The sequence below is a fragment of the Danio rerio genome, chromosome 2 (genome assembly GCF_049306965.1).
Source record: "Danio rerio strain Tuebingen ecotype United States chromosome 2, GRCz12tu, whole genome shotgun sequence".
Lineage (NCBI taxonomy): Eukaryota > Metazoa > Chordata > Actinopteri > Cypriniformes > Danionidae > Danio > Danio rerio.
This window is the reverse complement of record NC_133177.1, coordinates 49,967,700-49,995,000: the sequence shown is the minus strand read 5'-3', so window position 1 is coordinate 49,995,000 and position 27,301 is coordinate 49,967,700. Positions and strand designations below refer to the sequence as shown.

The 27,301-nt window shown below is 35.8% G+C and overlaps 1 protein-coding gene and 1 long non-coding RNA gene across 4 annotated transcripts in view; both read right to left on the bottom strand.

The window, feature by feature from the left end:
• Window positions 1-6,768: 6,768 nt before the first annotated feature.
• Window positions 6,769-10,865, bottom strand: LOC141378786 (uncharacterized). The gene is made up of 2 exons (XR_012394136.1): window positions 8,047-10,865; window positions 6,769-7,967 (listed from the first exon to the last, which is right to left on the bottom strand). It is a non-coding gene; the product is annotated as an uncharacterized lncRNA (long non-coding RNA).
• A 7,285-nt stretch (window positions 10,866-18,150) lies between these two features.
• The window catches only part of ephb1 (EPH receptor B1), a 550,777-nt gene continuing 541,626 nt past the window's right edge, over window positions 18,151-27,301 (bottom strand). For all 3 annotated transcript variants that reach the window (XM_073929961.1, XM_073929962.1, XM_017352258.4), the window contains 2 exons: window positions 24,869-25,024; window positions 18,151-19,651 (listed from right to left, as the gene is read on the bottom strand). In XM_073929961.1, the coding sequence (XP_073786062.1) occupies window positions 19,537-19,651; window positions 24,869-25,024 (271 nt within the window). In that variant the 3' untranslated portion in view covers window positions 18,151-19,536. The remainder of the gene's footprint in view (window positions 19,652-24,868; window positions 25,025-27,301) is intronic.

Here is a 27,301-nt window from a genome sequence, read left to right as displayed (position 1 = left end):
CTGAAAGTCTAATGCAGCGCACAAGTCAGGCAGGAGTTAAGCCTGTGCAACATACACACAGCTTACCGCTGGATCTTTCAAATGCATCCTGACAAATGACTTGGAAAGCCGGTGCTATGAAGCTAAAACACTTCCTAAGAGGCATTTGCATACAATCATTTCTCTACACACTCTACTACTTACCAATAATGCTGTTTCACTCTGGCTTTCTAGTAAAACCCATTGCACGTCTTACTTGCCAGTTTAACTCTTTACTCTCTATTGCTTTTGCACTCATCATGCATTTTTCCCTATTTGTGTAATGTTCATGTCGGTAGAAAGTGGCATTGGAATTTCTAACATTGGATTGATCAGCTAGTTTTGGAATGTGCAAAAATGTCCAAATTGGTGTGGATCAAAAATGTAACTGAAAACTTCTAAACTAGGGATGTGCATCTCTGAACTGAGGCCGAAGCGATACACATTTTAATGTCTAGTCAATAATATAATACATTAAAGATATGTATGAAGCAGTCACCAATATGATTCAATATGATACGATCAGGGCTTGACATTAACTTTTTTGATCACCAGCCACTGTGGCTAGTAGTTTTTTAACATTACTAGCCACTCGCCATTTTCACTAGCCACAATTGACCCTTCGCTTTGTAATTTTTGGCAAACAGGTGAGATCTTCGAGACAGCCAGACAAAAAAGGACTGCAGTATGCATTACAGGGATGTGTTAACCACAAAATAGGCAACTGATTAGAAAATAATTTAATCACAATTGAAGCTATAGGTTAGCCCAGCCTCACACGCTGTCCATTCAACAGCTTAATTTATGCACAGCAGGAGAGGTGAAATAAAAAAAAAAAATCTAATAATAACTAATATAACAGTGACTACTCTTTTTTTTTTGCCAAAAAGCCTGATATATTACTTGTTGTGCAATGAAATATAGCGCGTTACTAACGAACAAGGAAACACGCATGGACAGTGCTTTTACATAATAATTCATTCATAGAAAGAGCAGCCAGAAAGGTGAAATTGATGGATTTGTGCCAAATTTTAGCATCATTTACCCATAACAATGTACAGTACATATTAATGTAAGTATGTTTGTGTGCTCTTTATCCAGTTTCTATTCTAATTTGCAGTGAAGTGGAATAAATAAATAAATAAATAAATAAATAAATAATCAAATAAATAAAATAAATAAATAAATTTAAATGCAAATCAAAGTATAAATAGCAGAAGTGAACATAAATTTCCATACCAGTTAATATTAATCGGACATCAAATATAAAAGCAGACAATAACCCACTATAACGCCATCAAGAATGACTAAATCTCCAAAAGACAGATGAAAACATTGGCGAATTGTAGCATTGACATGGACGTGAGGCTTATAAATTACTGAAAAACAGCTGCAGGTGAGGTATATTGATCCCAAATGCTCAGTTTGTGATCATATCTCTGTATTGTTCTGTTGATATGTAATTTCAAATATTCGTAGCTATTAGTATGACTACTATGGCGAGGGCTTAAATGGAGCAGTGCTCATAATAACGAGCGAAAAACAAAAAAAAAAAAAAAAAAAAGACAGCTGGGAAACATAACCTGCTTTGTAATTTTGTAGGAAACACAGTTTAGATTTGTTTAGGGTAAGAGGTGCGTGAGTTATTGCCGTCTATGACTGTGTCAGGAATATCTAAACAAAACCATCTTAACTCCGCTCCTTTAGCGCCCCTCACAGAGCTTGATTCACACCGGCATTTCTCCTCTTGGGTTTTTGGTTTTGAAAAGGGAAAAAATTCCACCACCCTGTCCAAACTTTTAGGATAACGGGTATCAGATTTGCACAATCCATATGCACAAAGTTTCCCTCACTCGAAAGCTTGACAGAGCACCTACGGTTGCTAAGCCATGATTAGTTGGTGGCGGTTTTTGGGTGTGGCTTAGCGAAGGGTCAATTTTGTTGTAAGGAAAATATATATTTTTATGCATACATTTAACTTTAAATACACTTTACAAAAAAAAAAGAAAAAAAAAAGAGATTTTAAAATGAATTATTGTCTTGTATATAGAACTATGGGTGTCACTGTGGCCAGGGTGGGTCAGTTGGCATTTCTGTGTGGAGTTTGCATGTTTTCCCCTTGTTCGCATGGGTTTTCTCCGGTGCTCTGGTTTCCCCCACAATCCAAAGACATGCTCTATACGTGAATTGAAATGGCTAAATTGGCCGTAGTGTGTGTAAATGCAGGAGTGCACGGGTGTTTCTCAGCGACTGGATCCGCCACGTAAAACATATGCTGGTTAAGTTGACAGTTCATTCCACTGTTACAACCCCTGATTAATGAAGGGACTAAGCCGAAAAGAAAATGAATTAATAAACTTCTTTATTTACCATAAAAAAGACACATTTGATCTGTGATGAAACACTATTTAAGGACATGTTAATGAACTTTTCATCGCATATGTGAAACTTTCTTAAAAAGTTCATTCTCATCACTCGACAACCTTAGATTATCTATCTATTACCTAGATTATTTATTATTATCTATTAAATATCAACTATTTTTAAATTGCGATAATTTCCTGACCTGCAAATTGACCACATCAAACATGAATTTTTGCATTACATGATTGGTGTCCAGGTACTCTGACCCTTCTCCCCCAGCATGCGCAACTTCTCTTTCATTCATTAGAGACGTGTTGATTCCTCTCCTCCTTTTATTTCATTATCCGCCGGGATCGGGGCCCGTATGGAACATGACACTTCATTTCTCAGAGAGCTCCTCCTAATGGAAGAGACCAATGCAAGGTCACTGAGACTGCATAATTGCGTCTCTACAAGAGCAATAATTGACAGTTATGCATTTTTAATGGCTATTTATATGGATAATTCTCCACATGGCTCACTCTCCAAAACATTTGTTTAAATTGATATGTTATCTTTATTGATATAATTAAAGTGGAGGGAATTGTGTTTGTGAGGGCTCGCCGAGAATACGTAAGATGCTTACTGACAGATAATTAATGGCATTGGAGTGTGTGTATGTGTGTGTGTGTGGAGTTTTGTGGAGAGACTTGACTTGTAATGTCTCCTTTAATGATTCAGTGGAGCAGATAAAACCTCTATATTTGTGCATAAAACAAACAGCACATTCTTAAAGTGGCCCATTATGCGCTTTTAAAGCCTCCTAATTTATTTTGGACATTTCCCACAACTGGTTTGCATAAATCGAACATCCTTCCCGCCCTTAAAATAAAAAAAATAAAAAATTCTCGACGTTAGCTCTTTTCTCACAGTGTCTGAAATGGTTCATTTAAGAATTCAGTCTCACTTAACTTCGCCTGCTCTGCTCTGATATTTACTCACGCTTAAGTGGTTCCAAACCTTTATGAGTTTCTTTCTTCTTCTTTCAAGTCGAAATGGATCATTGTATTGTATCATGTCAAACCATAACGCAGCATGTTGTATCGTATTGTATCTTATCATATTGAATTGTATCTGTTTCGTATCATATCAAATTTTTTCCCTATTATTGACTATGCATTGAATTGTGTATCGTATCGGCAGTTCAGAGATTTTTTTCAGAGTACATTTTTACTGATCTGAACCAGAGTTTGTTTGGACCCGGCGCAATGTGGTGCAAGGCGCAGCACAGTAGTCTTTTAGTAGTTTGGCGCAAGAGTCGTTTTGAGGCGTTGCACTACGCTGTTTAAATAGCAAATGCATTAGCGCTCATATGTGGGCCCATAGGCGTTCTGGTCTAAAAAGGAAGGCGTTCTGAGGCGCACTGCTGGCGCGTTGCTATTTTGAGAAACTAAAATAGATTTTTCATTAGACCAAAACAAACCCGGTCTAAACTCCGGCACAAATTCGTTGCGCCTCGCTTACGCACTGCTTAATACGCACAAGAGAGCAATAGGCAAATATCTTTACATATGAAAAAAATTTAATATTAAGGGAATATATATAGGATATAAATAAAAAAGGATTCAAATATTACAAGACATTATTTTCTAGCCTACATAAAAATGAAAAATCACTGCTTTTATGTCTTCTTCATCTCGGGAGGCTTTTTCAGTTCATTCATAACAATTTGCTTTCGTATAAAGGTATTATTATTAGCAGTATTATTTATTATATGCATATTTATATTTGTTTTATTAAAAACAAGCTTAGATTTGCCCACCTGTCAGGTTTTAGACTATATGGGGCACAGTGTTTTAGGATATAACTCAGGTTTTAGAGCACACTTCGTTTTTATTGTTCATTTATTAGTTTGCTGGAAATTAGAACTGAATTTAGAAATAGTTTTGAAACGAATATTTGCGCTTCACAAACGCAATTAATTATTTATAGACTAATTGATGTCTGTGCATAAAGGTTCCCTATCCAAGAGCGAAAGTGAAAGTAGTTCCATTATCTCTCATTCTCACGCAGTAGATGCTCTGTTTAACAGTTTCTGTTAAAAAAAAAAAAAAAAAAAAAAACTGTTAACTGTTAAAGACTTAGACTTACTTTACGTCCTGTAAATAGCGAATGCGCTTATGACGCGACGCAGCTGGCTCTTAAAGGGAATGAGAGATGAGACTCTAATTGGTTTATTCTCAAAACACACCTATAACTCATTAAGAAAATAAACTCAACCCTTTTAGACCATGTGCCACGGCGCAAAGCGGATTTTCCCATCCTTAAATTAGCAAAAATGCGCATGGACCGTCAAAATAGAGCCCAAAATGATCAATCCAATTTCAGAAATTCTAGTGCAGCTTAATACTTTAAAGAAACCCTTATGAGTTTCTTCTTCTTTCAAATTGAAATGGACCATTGTATCGTATCATATTATATCGTAACGGTAGCTGCTTTACATAGTTTTACAGTGCATCTGGAAAGTATTGAAAGCGCTTCAATTTTCCACATTTTTTATGTTACAGCCTTATTCCAAAATATAATAAATTCATTAATTTCCTTAAAATTCTACACACAATACCCCATTATGACCATGTGAAAAAAAATATTTTTTTAAATTGTTGCAAATTTATTAAAAATAAAAAATCTGAAAAAGCACATGTACAGAAGTATTCACAGCATTTGCCGTGAAGCTCTAAATTGAGCTCAGCTACATTCTGTTTCCTCTGATCATTCTTGAGATGTTTCAGCAGCTTAATTACAGTTCCCCTGTAGTCTGTCTGCAGCTCCAGTGTTCTTCTGTGAAGAGAGGATAAACTTACAGAAGGACAACTATCTGTGCAGCAATTCACCAATCAGGCCTATATGATAGAGTGGCCAAACAGAAGCCACTTCCTGCCTGGAATTTGCCAAAAGGCATCTGAAGGAATCTCAGACCATAAGAAACAAAATTCTATGGTCTGATGAGTCTAAAATTGAACTCTTTGGAGGGAATGCCAGGTGTCTAATTTGGAGAAAACCAGGCACCACTCATCACCAGGCTAATACCCCTACAGTAAAGCATGGTGGTGGCAGCATCATGCTGTGGTGATGTTTTTCAGCAGCATCCTGAATGAAAACCTGCTTCAGTGTGCTCTTGACCTCAGACTGGGAGACAGATCATCTTCCAGGAGAACAATGACCCAAAGCACACCGCCAAAATATCAATGGAGTGGCTTCACAAAAACTCATGAATGTGTGTGGAATTTTGAGGAAACAAATTAATTTAATCTATTTTGTAATAAGGCTGTAACAAAAAAAAAAAAAAGTGAAGCCCTATAAATACTTTCCGAATGCACTGAATAGTATAATTTTATTAACTATGCATTAAGATGTGTATCATATCGGTCTCAGTTCAGAAATGAACATCTCTAGTTTAAAGGTTTTTGGTTGATGTTTTGTTGATCTGCACCAATTTGGACATTTTTTTAAAAAACATTTCGAAAGTAGTTTCTGACGTGTATGATTTAACTAAATAATCAATCCAATATTAGAAATTCTAGTGCAACCTTAAAGAAATCTTTATGGGTTTCTTCTTCTTTCAAATCGAAATGGATCTTTGCATTGTATTGTATCGTATTGGTAGCTACTTTATACATATCTTTAATGCTTCATATTATTGACTATGCATTGAGATGACACATTTTTGTTGATCTGCACCAAAGATTTTTTGGAATTTTTTTGCACATTTCGAAAGTAGTTTTATGTTTATGTTTTAATATTTAATGCTGAGAGTCAAAACACTGAAGAGCAAATCCATCACCAATTGGCGAAAGTGAAGGAAAAAAAAAAAAATTGGCTAAGTTGGGCACTACCATTTCTCATGTGTATAAAGGGACTAAGCCAAAGGAACATTAATTAATAAAATTATTAATTCATTTTTTATTAGGTAGCTTACCCAACACTGACTTCAGTCTATAATCATCTAATAAACTGTTGCATTCAAAGCTGCAATTATAAAAGCAGAGCATCGCTGGACTATTATATGAATGTAACTGTTTCTCGTCACCGTACTCTATGAGCACAGGACAGCTGTCTTCAAGACTCAAGGGTCTCAAGAGCATCTGTAAACTCCAAACAGCTCTCGTAAACTCAAACACACACACACACACACACACGCACACACACACACACACACACACACACACACACACACACACACACACACACACACAATCCTTTTACAACAGCACCACAGCAGCAGCACATTTGACCTGCGGCAGTGCAGAATTATCAGAAGCTCTCTCTCTCTCTCTCTCTCTCTCTCTCTCTCTCTCTCTCTCTGTCTCTCTCTCTCTCTCCAGATAAACACATCACTCGCTTGACTTCAGCTTTTCCAAGGTCTTTATTGAGTGCATTTCAGTACAATAGTTCTCAGAAAGTTACAGATTCAAACTCTGACATACTCATCACAAGAAACGAGTGTTAACTATACAGCCTCGGCGAGGCGGGGGGGCTTTCCTTCCTTCACTATCTACAAAACGGCGCGAGCTAGAATCCATGCCATGCTAGTAAAATCAACAGTCTCTCTCCGACCTTTTTTTTTATTCTCGGTTGCCAAATATAATGCTTGTTTTTTCATTTTAACATGAAAGTGTTGTTTGAAGCAGTGGTTCCCAACCAACAAATATATAATGGGCTATTTGAGGGTTACAAGAGGGAATGAAACAGATACAAATTTGATTGTAAACCAAATTTTAGATTGTTAATATTAGTTTTAATAATGTTTAATAGTTTTTTAGTCACATTTTCATGGTCCGCTTGTTGAATTTAACTTACATTACATCTGCATGCCAACTACTTCTCATTACATTATAAGTAGACTGTTAGGTTGGGGTTGGGGTTAGTGTAAGTTGACATGTGCTTGCAAAGTTTCTTATAGTCAGTTAAATGTCAGTTTAGCAGCAGCTTCAACAGATATTAAGCAGAAAGTTAACACTCAGATGGACCATCAAAATAAAGTGTTACCGTGTTTTTTAATTACAGCAATTAAAAATAAATAAATCTGTCCAGCATTAAACTGATAGTTCACCCAGTTATGATCATCATTTGGTCAGCCTTATATTGAATAACACTGGAGACCTGTAACCATTGACATACATAATAGGAAAACAAACATTATGAAATTCAGTGGTCACAGGTTTAAACATTCTTCAAAATCTTTTTGTGTATATGTGTTCATCGGAATAAAAAACAGGTTTGGCAGCCTCTGATAAATCAGAGACTAAGCCAAAGGAAAATGAATGAATGAATGAATTACCTTTGACTTCCTTTGTATTACCTTGTACTTCCCCACAAGTCATGGGTGATCACCAACTGTTCACATACCAATATTTTAACAAAAATAACCTCAGAAATTTTGAAGTTATTTTTAGAGTTATTTTGAATTATTTTGCTTGCGCATATTGTTATTCTTCAGGTGAACAGTTAATATGTGCATGTTAATCCACTGAAAAAAAAAATGTTTTGATAATCTTCAACCAAATTATTTTGCGTTTTATACTGCGTTTGAAGGCGGTGCTTTTCTGTTTTCGTCAGTTTGATGGCTTCAGGCTGATTTATACCACTGCGTCAAGCGCACGCATATGCTACAGTGCAGCCTACGTGTTGACGCATAGCCCTCGCTTTGGCTGTGGACGTCATTGACGTTCACCTCTCAAAAAATGTAACTACATGTCACAACGACACGCAGCACAAGCTCTGTGATTGGTCAGCTAGGTAGTGCTGACGAGTGTGAGAGCCCGTTGCAGCGCGTGTTTACAAGTGTGGAGTCCCGTGAAGGAGCTCCGGATGGAAACTTTTGTTTTGTGTTTACCTTATGATTAAAGTTGTCGCACGTCTACTGATACATTAACAAAACACCAGCGAAGAAACTCTAAACAGAGGAACTTAAACACCTACTGCCAGCTAGCTTTTCAAAAATTTTATTGCAGAGCAACAGTGCACTGCATGGTTCACGCCGATCATTTGACGCAAAAGTATAAACCAGGCCTCAATATTCTAAACCTCGCCTTTCTTAAGGTTAATTGCGCAAGTGAAAATTATGCGCAGAAAGAATGCCCCGCCCCCTAATCAATTTTACATTTCAGTATGAAGTACATCAACATACTGAAATAAAATTCTCAGCCATAATTGGTTCACGCAAACTTTAAACCTTAAAAGAAAACAATGATGATGGGCTGTTTTCACAATATAGTGGTCAATGATTGGCTCCTAATTAGGTTTATTCACCAAACTGACAGTTACACTTTTCCTCATTCAAAAAGAAACATGTCTTATGTATTCTATAGTCAAAGAGCATAGAATCACTAAGAGGCGACACTGTAGTGTGATTTGGGAAACAGATTTGTGTCACGCAGCGGCCATTTTGGAATGAAAACTCCAATAGAACAACAGCATATTATAAGTCTGTAAACTAAACTATTAAAAGTGCTGATGATTGTGATAGTAAGTGTTGTATTGTCATCTTTCAGGTTGTATCTCAGCTTTAATATGCTTTTTAAATAAATAAATAAAAAACAAAGCAGCTGCTTGTCATCGCGGCAGCAATAAGATCTAATGGACGGCCGATCGCTTACACTCCAAAATGGCGGAATCGCAGGGCAGTTGCTGGGCGCTGCTGTTGCAATGGAACAATCTATTGAGTGTCGCCTCTTTGTGATTCTGCTATAGTCTTTGCCTAATCTGACAATTTAATTGAAAACAAACAGGAAGTGCATTTTCAGATTTCAGTTAAAGATTAAAAAGGCAAAAAAAATTTTTTCTTAATGACAAGCACAGATGAATTGTTCACCACAAAAACTTGCAATGTGAGCTAACAAAATCATACGGGAGGTTTTGATTTCATTTGTACTTTAAAATAGAGATCTCAAAACAAGGGAAATAAAGGTTGGGAACCACTGGATTGAAGCGAGCGGAATAAAAAAAGACAAGAAAAAAAGAAGAAAAAAAAACGCAAGCTAGTTCCTACTGGCGGTGTCAGGCGAGGCTTTTGTTTGTTCCAAACGTGCTTTTTGTTTGCGCTTGTGAAGTCTGAAGGCGTGCTGGTGAACACATGCACCGCTCAGACTTCAGCTGGCATGAAAACTGCATCGCCGCTGCCAAAACGCGCACCAGACTCCACAGTGTGTCGACACTCCAGGCAAAGAGCGATAAAATTAGACTCAAATCATTTCCATTCATCCTCTCACTCCCTGTCTGTTCCCCTCGAGCCTCCCAAAAGTGGAGGAAGAAGAGGACGATACCCTTGCAAGAGACGAAGACTGCGCATTCATGTAAATTCATGTAAATGTTCAAATAAAAATTCTATATTACATCTGTCATGGGTCTACACGGGCTTTATGTGTTGATGGTGTGTTTTTGTAGACAATGAAGCACTGCTGTGTTTAATGGGTTTAATGGGTTCGAGTTGTTCGAAAAACCAACTCCCCTAACTGACAAAGGTCCAGAATTTGTCCCATACATGAGCTCATTTGTCCTATTTTGAATGCTATCCCACCATAAATAGAGAAAATAACCCATCAAAAAAGGGTTTAAGACCAAGTGGAATCCTCTGTTGAGTGTTGCATTGTTGTCACTTCAGCCAATCAGTTTTGGTCAGTGCACACAATTATTTTTCATGAGTTCAGCATCCAGCTCTGCAAGAAAACATACAATCTGACCTAAGCGAAGTCATCTTTCACTACTGTATTGTTTTTAAATATAGAAAACATTGTTCAAGCGACTTATACATGAAACAATTAATGACCAATGAAAAGGTTTGCCTATTGTTGTTATATATGAATTTTCAAATGTACTTTTTTGGTTATGATGAACATTCGACAATCCATTTCAGCTAAAATAGAGCTAAAAATGTCAATAAAATGCAGCCTTTAAATCTTATATTAAAATAGTAGCCTAAATGAGGCCTATAACTGCAAAATGGTCTACAATATAGTGAGATATTTATAATATATTCATCAGGTTGATTATTTGACCATTTAGAAATTTCGACAAAAGTGTGAGGTTGCTAAGATTTAATTTAAATATGTACATATTTGTTTACTGTTTAAGACCTTATATAACCCGACTTCACCCCTAAATCAGTTTGTGAAAGTTAGAAAGACTGCTCAGCGAACTAATAGAGGTGGTGAAGGAGGATATTGTATTATTCCTCTCAAAAAAGTTAATTCAGCCAGTCGGTATTTTCAATAAAAGCTGCTAGGGAATGGAAATCCATCCCACCAACAATTAGAAGATCACTAACTTTCCTCTCTTTTTAGTTTCATGTTAAAAATTGGCTATTGACAAATCAGCATTGTCAGCATTACTGCTGTATTCTTATTTGTATTGTTTGTCTTTGGCTTTTTTGTCGTCTTCTGCTGCCATCGATCAGTTTTTTGTGCTTTTTTATTTTATTTTATTTTATTTTATTTTATTTTATTTTATTTTATTTTATTTTATTTTATTTTATTTTATTTTATTTTATTTTATACTCGATAGTGTATTCTATGTTATAATTCTGTGCTTCTATTTTAGGTGTGACATTTTAACATTTTGTAAGGGGTTTGCAATTAAAAAATAGCCATTGGCTAATTCTGGCACTATGTTTACAAAAATTTATAGTTTTTAGGCTTTCTTGCTGCTCTGACACTTGTACTCCATTTACAATTTGAAATTATAACTTTTTTTTTTTTTAATTGAGAGATTAAAATTTGAGTTAACTGATTAATTTAACATCTTAATAAATTCACAGTTCTGTGGGAGAAAAAAAATGTTTCAATTGCAAGTCAAAAATCACGAGTTTGCAATGTCCCAAAAAAGAATTGTGAATTCTATTTGAAAAATGTGAGCTTGTATGTCAAAATTGTGCAATATAATGTTCAAAGTTCAGTCAATAAAAAACTTATTGTCAGCAAAATAAAATAAACACACACACACACACACACACACACACACACACACACACACACACACACACACACACACACACACACACACACACACACACACACACACACACATATATATATATATATATATATATATATATATATATATATATATATATATATATATATATATATATATATATATATATATATATATATATATATATATATTTATATATATAACCCAACAACAGTTCAATTCCTGAGATGTTTTTGGGACAACTTATTTGTTTTATGTTTAATTCTTTTGAATTGTCAAAACCTATTCACTTAATTGATTAGTGTTTGGACAAAATGAAGGAAATGTGTGGATGTGTTATACAGGGTAAATTGTGAATTACAACTCACTGCACTTCCATACACTTTAAATAATACTGGGCTCCACAAAATCCACAATTTGTGTTGGGACAACATGAGTAATTAATTTAAATGATTAGTTTTTATTAATGTAAGTGGATTGAATATAAAACAATTAAGTTGCCCAAAAGAAATCGTGAGGTTTCCAACAAAAGGAATTGTTTTGTTTCAGCTCAATTTAAATATAGTTGAATTGAACAAACAGCAAGTGAGTGTAGGCCTAGAATGTCCAAACATGGTCCTGGAGGGCCGGTGTCCTGCATAGTTTAGCTACAACTTCCCTCAACAAGCCTCCCTGGAAGTTTCTAGAATACCTAGAAAGAGCTTGATCAGCTGGTTCAGGTGTGTTTAATTGGGGTTGGAACTAAAATATGCAGGACACTGGCCCTCCAGGACTGAGTTTAGACACCCCTAATGTAGGCAGAACTTAAAAGTCAATGAAAGATTTGAAAATGGTGATGGAACTTGATTTTCAACCACATTGACTATGGGGTATATGCCGAAGCATGCTAATAGGACTTTTAATTTGCCAGTAACCTGGGTTAAACGCTTCCGGCGAATTGAATGCCAATGCAAAATCCGGTGCGTTTAAGGTCTGTTTTCTTTAAAAATCAGCGATCTCCACTAGCTGAGTCATATCCGATTTAAAGTGGGTCTCAGATTGTACAAGAAGCACTGCATTCAATTACATTTCCCCCGCCATATCTTTATAAAATGAGCATTTATTTTACCCCATTATATTCAATGGAGCTTCTGCGTTAGCCTGCCGATTCTGACAGGCGCGTGCGAGTAAATAGCTTTTTGTCTCGGTTTACGCTTGAGCAACTAAATAAATGCTAAAGTTTATTTAACTGCATGTATTTTAATGACATTACAACATCGATGCTGTATAAGAAACCATATAAAATGGTAAAAAGTTCACAATAACAGCTCACCGGAAGTGTATCAGCATGGGAACAGCACTAGCTCGGCATATACTCTATTGTGAATAAAAAGGACAATTACTCAGGTTTTTGATTGAAAAAAAAGTTTCTTGCACTTTTCCCCTTTTTCTTTGCTTTTCTTAAAAAAATATTTTGCAGCATTAAACAAAAACAAAAAAAAAATGGTGCGTACATTATATTAAGTTACGTATTTTTCTCAATTGGCTTGCATTCAGTGTGAATGGCACCTTTAATATCTTATGGCACCTTAAAGAGCCCATGCTGGACTCTCTGCTTCTCTCTTTTGTCCTGCAGCTAATTCATCACTCTCCTCAGCCTGTGCGCTGGACCCGCAGGTATCCCAGCATGCTCTGCTCCCCCCCAGCGCGTCCGCAGCTACAAGCGCAAGTCAGCCATTTTTCAGCTCGGCCATACGGCAGGACGGCGGACAGCTTGGTTACGCCCCACCGCCAACGAGCTGGACGAGGGCCACGCAGAGGAGACTTCATGAACATTAATTGAGCTGCCTCCGCTACTCTACACACACGTCTTCATCTCGTGCTAGGAGCCGCACTGGAGTAAGACCAGACACTGCTGGCAAATACACCTAGCAGATTACAGGCTTTTTAGCAAGAGCTTTTCTTTCCAGCACATGTCATGAAAATGTCCAAAATAACACGCTTTTAAGTATTGCTTTTTGTAGATTAGTCTGTAGATTTCAATTACTATGCATATTTTTAAGCCCATTTTGTCTAATTAGTCAAATAATTGCATTTTATTTCTCAAAATGACCCACTTTTTAGTGATATTATGATATTTACAGGGCAACTTATTCATACTTAATTTTCCAGACTTTGTATGCTGAAAACTTCAGAATTTTAAGAAATACGAAGTGATTAAAAGGTATATCAAAATTCCTTTTCTATCATGTAATGACGAGTTCAGACAGCACGATTTTAGCCCAGATTTTGACTCTGGGTTTTGAGAAATCGCACAGAAATGCCTGAAATTACAGGCAAATTAGTGCTCATTTAAGCGAGTAACAATTATACAGTGTAAACTGTTAAAGGAGCGATCTGAGAAAATTGCAGATAAGTCGCCAAAAATCATGCTGTATGAAATGAAAAAAATAACATCGGCGACTACCTACAGCAATGAGAAATCTCCCAGCGGGAGGTTGGGGGAGAAGTAAAAAAAAAAAAAAAAAATTATATATATATATATATATATATATATATATATATATATATATATATAWTTTTTTTTTTTTTTTTTTTTTTTTTTTTTTTTAGTTTATTTGGAGCCAAGAAATGGAGGAAAAACTAGTTGCAAATTGTTAGGAGCACTTTTGTCTTTTTGACGTGTCACATGAGAAATATCCCAACCGAAAAAAGTTAAGTAAAATTACTAATTCCCTTCAAAGCCCAGGTATAATTTAATTTTTCCACCCCACTCAAGGCTTCTTTCTCATTATGTAGTTAATAACGAATGATATAAGACATGACGTTGTGTTGTTTCCATTTCACTTCTCGCATGTGTCCGGTTGTGAGACGTAGTTTGTGGATCGAGACAAAGTTGTCTGCGATTCTTCCTAATGTAATGTCATGCAGTGTAAAACCCCCTGTCGATCCATCTTGCAGTGTAAACATAGCACAGACGGAACCCTAGCCTAGATAGTCATGCAGTGTGAAAACATCGGTAGCTATGTTTTCATTCAAACATGTAATAAAATGTATGCGCAAAACAAGAATATCACATATAAGACGTGTAAATAAAGCAGCGTTTCCATTTAAGTAGTCAAAGAGAACAAAATCGTCACTTTGTGATTAACTGGCGCCAAATATCAACAATACAAATGAAATTTACTGTGGTAGGAGAAGCTGCGTGAATCTTTTTTTCATTTATTAAATAACTTCAGAAGATAACCGGACACATAAATACACATAAAAATAGGTGGATGGAAACAAAGCTTATGACACAACTACTTTGAAATACATGCAGTCTGAACTCGGCATACCACAATATTTTTAACCTTTCATTATTAGTTAATTATTTTATTGATTTTGATATTATTTTAGCCGCTTTGTATTCTGGTCTTTCATGCAATAGGCCTACTTATATAAACATGTAACCATGTACAAGATAAAAACAATAAAAACTTGAATTACAATTAAAAAATAGTAATAAATAAAAATAATACATTTAATAATCTTTCAAAAAAGTCAAAAGAATATTAATAAAATAATGTCCAGTTCTGACCTGACTTCCTCCAGATTTTATACTTTTGTACTAAAAATGTAAGCAAATTAAAGCATATTTAATTAAATCCAGGGGTCTTAAAACGTATTCAAAGTTGATAAATTAAGAGACATTTAAGACCCTTAGTATTAAAAAGTGTTAAATGCTATATTGCAAGGTATTAAATTTATTATAAATTTTGAATATGCAATGTAGAGTTGAATGCTAAAGTTTGCCTGCATTAAATCTGAGAATATCAGGATGCTGTGTAAGTTATGAAGTCATTGAAATCCTACTAGATTTGACTTCATACTGCTTTGTTTCCTGAAGTAACCAAGTTAACAACATTATTACTGCAGTTCTATACGCTTATTTCACACTGCCGCCATTTTAAAACACCAAAGCGAGGCTGCAGTGAGAAGAAACCCAGAAGTCTTCACTGATAAGGTATACAGCCAGGTACACAACGCTCCTGTGTGATAGGTGATGCTTCCGGGTTTCCTCCCACCGCAGCCTCGATTTCACTTTTAAAATGGCAGCCGAGTGAAATCAGTCTATAGGTGCCAACCTGCTGAATTAGCTAGATTTAATAGATGTGTATTCCGTATATAAACAATGTTTTAGTTTTGGATTAGCTTCTTACATTAATATTTTGTAAACATACTGTAAGTTAAAATCTTGCCAGTGTTTCTGGTTTAAACCTAAAGTTGTTTTAAGTTCTTAAAATGTATGGAAGGAGTCAAAAAAGGTCTTAAATGGTATTGAATTTAACTGATTCCTGTATATACTCTGTAAATAATGTCTTGTTTTTAAACATACATTTTACTTAAAAACATGCTATCATTTTATTTATTCATTTATTTATTTATTTATTTATTTATTTATTTAATCAACTGGAAAAGTATGGTAATGACATTTTTATTTTTTTATTTTCTGTTAACCTGCGGTGTCTTGCCAAAAGGAGCAGCTCCGCTTTCTTCAATGTAATTCAGCTGAAGTGTCTGTGCATGTGTGTGTGTTTGCATAAAAGAAAAAAGCCTCTTGGCAGAAGCTGTAAAAGTGTGTCATCCTTAACAAAGAGCCAATACACTCTCTTTGGTTGCCATGGTGAAATTCATTGTAGCCAATTAGGTGCAACACCTTGGATATAACTGTGTGATGGATTATGTGTGCATGTGTATGTGTTGTTCATAGAGAATAACCATAAACCACGAGTCTCATTAACTTACTGGGAATGGAGCAGCTTATTTAGTACACACACACACACATAGACGCAGATATTCCCATCAGACGAATGAATGGTACAGCTAATAACCTTTAAAACCTTTATGTTTAAATTGTACTTCGAGCTGTTCTTTTAATGCTAAACTTCATGAGATCATGCTGAGCTGCTTTTAGCCATTGTGACCCAAAACCTGAAGCCTTTTACTCACTGCATTTATTCATTTACAAGACATTTTTTATCAAAAGCAACCTGCAAATGAGAAATGCTGCAAGCACTTTGTATTCCAAAGCACAATGGGCCCTATCATACATTTTGCACAATAAGGTGCAAGACGTGTTTGGCGTGATTTGTTGCTATTTTCAGACCAGCGCAACCCTAATTTTCATGTTTTGCACCATGTTGTTTAATTAGCAAATCCATTTGCGCCACTTTGTGGACTTATGGGTGTGCTAGTCTAAAAAGGAGGTGAGTTAAGGCTGATTGTTGGCGCGTTGCTATTTTGAGGAACTGAAATAGACTTTGCCATTGACTAACTGAAAGCTGGTCTAAAGTTCACTGTCTGATGAAGAGCCGTGTGGCTCGAAACAATACAGGCTTTGTGTCAAACTTTTTAATTTAATAAATTTGTGTTTTTGGAGCTTTGGTGTTGCCGCCTTTGATGAATATTTAATTTGCACTTTTTGCGTTTTTTTTTTTTTTAAGTTAAGAGGGATGTTGGTGCTATTGTACAGGTTTTCTAAAGTTCAATATTAAATATAAAAACCTCTGCCTCCATGTCTTCTTCATCTCAGGGATTTTTTATTTAGTTTATTCATGACAATTTGCATTTGTATAATGTTATTATTATAAGCAATATCATTTATTTTATGCCTATTTATATTTGTTTTTATAAAAACAAGTCTAGATTTGTCCACCTGTCGGGTTTTATGGTGCATAAGAATAGGGTGTGTGTTTGGATATAACTCACACTTCATTATTATTGTATATTTATTCATTAGCTGGATATCAGAATTGAATTTAGAAATAGTTTTGAAACAAATCTTTGCACTTAACAAACTAAATCAAATATGTAGGCTAATGGATGTCTTCATTGGAGTGTACAACACCATTTCTCTATCCATGAAAGTAAAGGAGTAAAAGTAAAGATAAACTAAAGAGGCTGAATGGAGAAGGCTCATTCTTTATCCTCATGCTGCAGATGGTCTGTTTACCGGTTTTCTCACTAGTGAAACATTTAAATGTTTCCACTTAAAAAGTCTGCCATGTAAATAGCAAATGCGCCATGGCGTGGCTCAACTGACTCTTAAAGAGACTGTTAGATGAGACTCTGATTGGTTTAATGCACATTATGCTCAAAACACACCTATAACTCATTAGGAGAATAAGCACAACCCTGTTAGACCATGCGCCAGGCCACAGACGGTATCTTTCCGTCCTTAAAATAGCAAAAGTGGATTCAGACACGCCCTTAATGCTTTTGCGCCATGTGCTTTAGACTTTGTGCCTAGATTGTTAAAATAGAGCCCAATAGATGAAGACATTTAAGCTTGACATTTAAATATTTAGGTCTTTTTTTTATCACTGCATTATATTATTAATAATAATAATTTTAAAACTACAATCTGGCTCAACTTATTATTATTAGCTTATTCTGAAGACCAACTATTTATTGGCACAATTTATTAATATACACTACTTTTTAAAATGCAACATGAAAGCTTCTTCATATTAAATGCAACGTCTGCATTGATTTAAACAGCTGGAATGGAACGACTGGAATAAACTAGATACATTTATTTTTTTTTATTTGGTAAATGTTGTATAGGGCTATAATAATAATAATAATAATAATAATAATAATAATAATAATAATAATAATAACAACAACAACTATTATCATCATCATTATTATTATTATTATTATTATTACTATTATTTATATTATTATTATTATTATTATTATTATTATTATTCTCATTCTCATTAAACAACAATATTATTATTATTATTATTAGTATTATTATTAATATTGTTATTTTTTATTACATAATTTTTATAACATTTTACTAATTAATTATGACATTTTTCCACAGCAACCAAAGACGATCAGCCAATAGCTAACAGCAGCCTGTGATTGTGTGTGTAAGTGTGTGTGTTCACCAGTGCTTCATTGACTGCTTAAGTAGAATGTGCTCAATGGGGTGGCGTTAGGCATCTGTTCATAAAGGGTCACACAGATGTTCAATCCAGACACACACGCAAATAAATGGAGGGCTGGTGACACGAAAGAACATGTAGCGCATTTAGCAATGTCATCTGGAAACATCTGGAGCCGAAAGAGAGTGAATCGACCTGAAAATATCTAATAATAATAATAAAAAGAAAAAGCAGTGAAGGGCAGCGTTTCCTCTTTTTTTCCTCCCTTTTTCATTAGCTCGTCATGTAAACACGTGCTTTGAAACAGATTAGCGGTTTTTAAGACCCTGTAAGACCAACATTAGTACAGCTTATTAACAGTGGAACTACATTTAAGTGTTCTAGCTAGTTAAGGCGGCAATGGCGCACCCTCCCAACGCTAGTCGACGCATTCAAACACTCCGACACGAAACTAACAAGAACGACTAGAAGAAGAAGAAGAAGAAGAGGTGGAAGAAAGAAAAGCTGTACACGTAAGTGCTCATCAGCGTGGTAAACACCTACAATAAACACTGTTTAGTGGCCTGAATGCGTAGCTTTTTTCGTCCTAAAGTAGCTCTAGTTTATACACAACTAACTGATATTTACACAACATCGACAAGAATCAAAAGTTCATCCCGGATTGTTCGTGTCCTGCAGAATCGGCGGTTCTGGTCCAGTTGCGCAACATTGCCAAAAATGCAAGCGGAAGAAGAGAGTATTTACATAGAAGTCCGTTACACTTCACCTTCAATATGAAGGTTTTACTCTGAAGATATACTCATATTTATTTAAAGATATACACCATTTACGCTTGTATGGCCAGGGAGCGGGACGCAGGCATTCGGGATGTCCTTTGGCAAACGTCAGCCATACCGAGTTCGACAGGTAGTGTAAGTGGGAAGCAGTGATGTTTAATAGTGGGAAGAAACGAGAAAATAAACGAAAACGATGCTTGGGATCTGAACAGTCACTGCGGTTTCTTGTGAAGATAACTACAACTATGAGAAGGGGACAAAAAGAGTCCACTTCTTCGCTTTTCCCTGTAGCTCCGAAGAGACAAACGGACGATGTCCCCGCGGGTCCCCGTCCTGCTCTGCTGGAAATGGGATGATGGTTCCTCTCCTGAGAGGCGTACTCAGATCAGGATGATAGTCTCTATTCTGGCGCGCTCCGATGGGATTGGGCTCGCCCGCTGGTAATTCTTCCGCAAGCTGCCCAGCCCATCGTCTGGCGCCCCCTGTAGTCATGCCAGCGCAGTGCCCGTCTGGCACTGAGACATCTGCAGGTGCATGGACTGGATGCTGTTAAGGATTTTCTTCTGATGGCCGGCTAGAGTCACTCCTATCCTTAACAGGTCCCTGTGGACACAATAAGAATCAATGCATATGGTTAGCATTGGGCCTACAGTACCTTCAAATTTACACCGTCCAACAAGAGTCTAAAGTTTCTGGAAGGCTGCAGCTCTGAAGTTTTTCATCAACCATAATCAAACATTGCTCATCCAACTCATCAAGCTCGAATTGCCTGTTACAAAAGTATGTTCTATACAGTATGAATGTGAGTAGTATAATAAATGGAACTCGGGCATACTACATCCGCCATTTTTCATTGTCACATTACCTACCAGTGTCAGTTGTATCTCTTCACCCCATTCACAAATTGTCTCACTTAGCATTATAGGATAGCATAGCATCCATTGGTTGCGCACTTCAGATTGTTGACGGCAGTAGTAGGTCATCTGGGTATTCTACTAAATACTCTGACATACTACTCAGCTTGCATACTCTTTTAGCTTACCCTAAAGCAGGGGTCACCAATCTCGGCCCTGGAGGGCCGGTGACCCTGCAGGGATTAGTTCCAACTTGTCTCAACACACCTGCCTGGATGTTTCAAGTATACCTAGTAAGACCTTGATTAGCTTGTTCAGGTGTGTCTGATTAGGGTTGGAGCTAAAATCTGACGAACACCGGCCCTCCAGGAACAAGTTTGGTGACTCTTGCTATTTAGTATAGAAGTAGACTCTAGTGGTCTTGAATACCTTGATTAGTTGCATCACTGGTGTTTGTCTAGGATTGGAGCAAAACTGTGCAGATCTGCGGCTCTCCAAGAATTTAGTTTGAAATCTCTGGTCGAAAAAGTCACTGTTTGAATTTGTAAGCACAATATATATACACTTTATTTTATTAACTATCCAAAAACCACTAGATCTGTTATATATTTTGCTGACTATGTACTTACATCATCTTAACATTTCGAATAATGATCAAGCAATTTTATCGAGTTATATGGACCATTTTCTATGTGGCCAAGCTTATACTGCTTTCGTGCAGTATAACTGTTGCACTTGTCTCTGATCATCAATTGTTTTAGAAATTTCATTTTTCTTTCAACTTTACTTCACACTATTATAATATTAAGGCGCAATCCCAATTCTATTTTTGTACCCCTACCCCTTCCCCCCTGAAACAGAGTGTGAGGGAGAAGGGCTTCAAAATTTCAAAATAAAATTAGTTAGTTTGTTTGAAAAACAAAAACCCACAGAAATCAACATCTTTTGATGTTATTTTATATGCCTGTTTAAACACGCACCCAAAACCCAGACTTGCGCTCTGCTTCAAATCGCATGTACAAAATCCGTTTGAAAAACGATGTCTATTTATCACTATGGAGCGCGTCAGCTGATAGTCACTATATGACTGTTTTGAGGATTGCAAAGAAAAGAGCCACGGCACGTGTAATGAAAAGGAAAGGGAATTCCAGCATCAACGTGTTTTCATGCCTAAATAAAACAAAAGCACAGAACAGACTCACATTTAAGAGCAATGGGTGGTCCCTGTTGGTTCTGCGGAATGAGGATATGGCAAGATCGGCTCTTTAATGTTTATTGTCACCCTTTATAGAAAGACTGAAAATACAGGTGAAGTATGGGAAAATACTTTTACAGGATGATAGCGGGATAAAACTGTAAAATACAGGTGAATCTCGAGAAAAACAGGACAGATATGACTCCCAAGCTTTTGGCCTGGCCCAGTAAAATCTCAAGCTTGCACTGGCCCGACAGTGGAAATGTGGCTAATGACAACACTGTTAATTTCAAACAACTCTAACCCTCAAATAAACATAGCTATACATAACTATTAGCATAGCTACAAATGTTGAAAAATGTAGACACATGACATGTCAAGCTTTGTTTCACATTAATATCACATTAATGAAACTTTGTCCTGCCTGTTGACTTCCACTGATACAATCTTAATTGTATGAACCCCACAGACATAAATGTGACTTGATTAGCGTGATCCAACAACACAAAGTAGCAATAAAACACAATAGCAACTGCTAACTGCAGAAAACATCAATCTTTTTCACACTTCAAAACACAGCGCAACAAGTGCCCTCCAACATAGCTGTTATTCCATATATTAATGATAAGGCCCATTACACTGCTATAATACATCTGCAGCCTGTTGTCACTGTCACTCTTTATCATCTATGCTAACGCCTCCTCGCTAATGAACATGCTTATTTATTATCATTCTACCAGTGCTACTGAAATCCACTAAAAGCTGTTTGCCAGATGGCACAAGAAAAGATTCACTCCACGAGCTTGTCTAGACAAGGAGCTCTTGCTGTTAAAGTAGAGAAACAGTCGGCGCACTGAAAGGCCAAAGAAGATCAAGACGGGTCTGATACAGCATGTGATTTTAGGTGACCGTTTCATCGCCTCCTTAAATTACAAAGACAAAAGAGCAACTTTGAATAAACGCTCAATTTACTCCATTACTCTCAGAGAAGAACCTTTATTCTGAATGAGAACAGTCTGTACTATCAATATAGCAACCATTCAAAGAAGAAAGCGAGAGAAAGAGAGAGAGATGAACAGCACTGAGCCCCCACAGGTTTATGGATGTGAGAGCAAACAGCATTAGCACATGAAGGCCGCTTGCATTTAACTTCCTGTTTATGCGTGGGCTTATACTTATGTTGCTAATTAAGCGCAGACCCTCTCTGTGAACGCCGGCTGCATTAATCAGTGCGTCAGAAATGCTACACCTCGCAGTACGCTTCCCGCCATGAACAAAACACCAGGAGACGTGTTTTAAACATCATCAACAGCATATCCACCTGTTCGCTCGATAGCGAATCAAACAAGTCAAAACACACGCACACACACACACACCGCAGCCATATGCACTAATCCTACTGTATGATTTAGGAATCAATATTAAACAAGTTTGCAGAGATATCGGACCGCCAGGCATTCTGTGATCAATGGCTGTCTGGAAATCTGAGACCAGCTTTAATCACTCTTCACACACATACACACACACACACAGAACAAACTAACTCACTGAGCGCTAGACATGATCTAAAATAAACAAATACTGAGACAGGAGAGCTTAATAAGACATGCAGTTGTTGTACAGAACAACAGCAGGGTAGATTTTTAGTAACTACTGTATGATGAGTCACTGTAATAAATACAGTAAAAAGAACGATGTCCATTAGATGCTCCAAGCTGGTTTGGGTGATTGACTAGTTGTATGACTAGTTTGATGAAGTTGGTCAACCTTGTTTATGCTGGTGAGTGTGGAGCTAAGAATGGATGCTATCTTAAAGGTATCATGGAAAAAAGTATCAAGTTCCAGTCGCTTTATTGGCATGACACTGAATACAGTATTGCAGAAGCATTTTCTATGTAATATATTAACATCATCAATTAAAAGAAATATTATAGTAGTACAGCAGACAAGAAATACATGACAAAAAATCAGATAACACATTCAATAATAATAATATTACAAAATAAAACGTTTAGATTATTTAAATTAGATACCTGAATTTACATCAAACATTTCTTATGGTGTGTAGGGTGTATACATATTGTGTAGCTAGTCTAGATGTCAATTTATCCTCTCAGAGTTTATGGTAAAGTTTTTCTGAGTCATTTCTTTTAAAAATGAATTAGTCAATGTTTCAAATTGGGGCAAAAATATTTCTCTTGTTGGGGTGTATTTATGGCAGAACAGAAGGAAGTGTGTTTCATCCTTTTGATTTGATTTGATTTGTGTCACACTGTTTACATATTCTCTGTTCTTTAGTAGTTCAGGACTTTTTATGTCTGCCCTTTTCTGTTTCTAGGTCATGATCACAGAGGTGATATTTAGAAAGAATGTTTTTCTTTTAATTGTTTTAATGATAAATAATTTGCCAAATAAATCAATAGCTTAGTGAGATACCTATACGTAGGGCTTGGGGATACAGCAAAAATAATTATCACACTATAATGTTAATATTATTCTGTATTGATAATTATTTATTTATTTATTTATTTATTTATTTATTTATTTATTTATTTATTTATTTATTTATTTTTTACCATCCATTTAGGAATATTAGGATTTTGATAAATGCTGAACAATCGAAGCAATCTTTAAGGTAGATCAATATCTGTATGGTGTGAATAATAATGATACAGTAAACCTCAAACTCTGTAAACCAAACAAACGATGCTAATCAAATCTGAGCTTACAAGTAAAGGAACCGACCATCATTATTCAAATACATATTGCAGCATAACAAATTGTGAAATTGAATGACTACATTGCCCCTCTCTTTCAGATGGGGTGCTAGTGGCTGGGATTCATATAAAAAGAAACCAAAAAGCCACTCTGGGGACATCCTTACATAATTTTTTATTTACAATCTCCTCACTGTGCCGCTAGTCACGACACTTATTTTCGTGTGTGTTGTTATTCTGATCAACAGCTGAAGTCAGAATTATTAGCCCCCCTGAATTTGTTGCCCCCTGTTTATTGTTTATTGTTATACTATATATATATATATATATATATATATATATATATATATATATATATATATATATATATATATATATATATATATATATATATATATATATATATATATATATATATATATATATAATATAATATATATATATTGTATGTATGTGTATGTATGTATATATTTATATATATATATATATATATATATATATATATATATATATATATATATATATATATATATATATATATATAAATATATATATGAATATTACATAGCTTATTAAGTGCTTTAGATGGCTCTAAGCTGTTTTGAGAGTTCCTAATTTTCCTATGCATTCCTAACTTTTTTCCTTAAAAAAATTGCTAAGTTTTTCCACTACAGAAGGTCCCTGGGCAACAAAAGCACAATTATTTATAGGCAAAGGGAAAAGTAGTGGAGCTGAGCTATAGTTATAGGGGATTTATATTTACACATTTAGTAAAGTACAACATTTAAACTCAAATGTCTGCCTCTGTAGTTCAGCTGATGGGGTCAAATTTGACCTGATATGCATTGTTGTTGAGTCTGGCTAGAGCTTGGAAAGCATTTGACTAGCCGCTGAAAAACTGAACTAAAGTAAACTAGCAAAACATTCCAAAAGGGCTTTGGTTTGGCTTACTAGTTGACTGTGTAAGGCTAATATGACCTGGTTCTCTCAGCTTTAGTGATAAAAAAAAAATGTATTTCCAACTCAAGGAAAAGAAGCTGTATTTCAGACTCACTCTGAAGTCATCTGAGTGACCAGCTGTAGGGACGTGAATCCAGAGTTGAGGAAGTTATCTCTGTACTGAGACATCTTGACAGCGGCCAACCAGTCCTCGACTGAACTAAAGGTGGTGAAGTCTGGGATAGACCTGTCCAACAGTGGCTGGGATGGTCTGGAGGAGAAAAAAAAGAAAGAAAGAAAGAAAGAAACAAACAAACAAAGACAGAAAAATAATGAATGAGGAGAAGAGTAGACAAATAACATGGGGATGGGGGATATAGGCTTAAAAGTGTATCACAGTATATTGTAGTATTTACTGTAAAAAAAAAAAAAAAAAAAAAAAAAAAAAAAAAAATATATATATATATATATATATATATATATATATATATATATATATATATATATATATATATATATATATATATATATATATATATATATATATAAAATGATGATTCAAATGTACCCAAGGAGAGACACAAAAGTTATTTATCTTTAGAGAAATTTTTTTAAGAGAAAATTTTTTATATTTTACAAAAAAGGTCTTCTACCTTGCTCCTAAATGCCTACTATCCTAAAACGATCAACCATACTCAAACAAACTAAAGCATCAAATCGATCTTTTCAGCATCATATAAAATACACAAGCAGATTTCCTGAAGCAGGTTAGAAATAAACTTACAGAAAGAAATTTACTCAAAGTTTGAGACCTCTAAAACAGTGTTGCGAGCATACATTGAAATGTTATTTACTTTTCATTCATACTGGGCACTAGAGGGCACCCTCACGCAAAATCGCCACACATACATTACTGAAGAAAAGATATGGGATACAGCTACGAATAATCACATCAATACATAGATATTCACACTAGATATCAGATACAGACCCTGAACATGCATTAATAGCGCCGCCACGTTTGTATAATGCTCCCAGGACAAATGTCATTCAACCGCACTAGTCAAGACAGTGCGCCAATGTGAAGATGCTAGACTTTAGCGCTGTGTAAGGTTGTAGTAATGAGCAAACGAAGAAAACAAAGCACAAAGGCAGAACATTTCATAGGTAAGATTTTGTTTATTAAGTTTTTGTATGTTACGAACTTTTGTGCTAGACAAGTATTGATGATAATAGTCACTTACTGCCCTGATCATAAGGCCAAGTAACACCAGGTTGCACTAAATACTTGGCTTATGCTAGTTGTGTTGAAAAAAATAAGCAAACAATCTAAATGAAATATGACAACGAGATGCTGTGGTGATAGAAACCTGAATTATTGTCGGCTAAGTGAATGAGTCATTAATAACAGAGATTCATTCACAAACAAATCGCCTCCTCTGTCAGTATGAGAAGTGAAACCAGGAAGAGGGGATGTGTTTTAGGACACGGATTAGATCAAATTCAACAGGGGAGAAGATAATACATTTCCATGCACATAAACACCCAACACAAGCTCTTTGTCGGCAATACCCGTGCGATCACTTATCAATCCATGTAGAAAAATTGTGTAAAATTATAATTGTCCTAATTAAAAAAATATATATTTGCATACTGACCACCGGGAAAACTCCCGATCTTGGATATTTGTGTATATATTTGGCTCTGGATGGCCACAATCCCCCATTGCACCATGGTTCTGCATTCATTTCAAAGGAGTGCTACCCTCATACCTGCCAACACTCTCGTTTTTCCAGGAAGTCTCCCGTATTTTAGACCCATTTCCCGGAAACTCCCATGCACACCTTCCCCCCAGCTCTTCACTTCGCGTTCACCCCCACCCCCCAGCTCTTCACTTTGCGCGCACCCCCAAATCCATGATTCGAATGATGGCAGGTATGGCTTCCCTGCACTGAAATCGCAGCTCTATTGACGCATTCCTTCCAATAGACAGGGTAGGCGACATCTAATGTAAATATCCATGACATCAATACAGCATAATTTTTGCGACAATGTACAACAATAATTCATATTTTTGCATTACTGTGAGGGGTTGGTTTAGGTTTAGGCTGGGGGTAGCCATTAATAAATTACATAAATTACTGTGATAGTTGTTTTTAGGATAGGAGTAATTTAATAAATCATTTAAATAATTCTCTTTAATTTCCAGCCATAGCTGTATCCCTTCTAGCAACAACCCTTTCACTGCAGGACAGAAAAGACAATAAAAATGACAGAAATGGATAAATTGTTAGAACACGAAGACAATAAACAAACACTTGTGGCAATATATGGATTATTTGAGTATTTGTTAAGTTTTTGTGTTCTTCTATATATTTTAATATGATGCTAACTGTCCTAGCCTTTAGCATTGCATTGAATACTATAAGGCATGATGATTTCTTCTTCATTCTGTGATATTAAGTCATGTCTAGTCACAAAAATGAGTTACTTCAAACATTCGACTGGTGTTATGCAGTGAATTTAAAGTAAGAGTATGTCAGTAAAT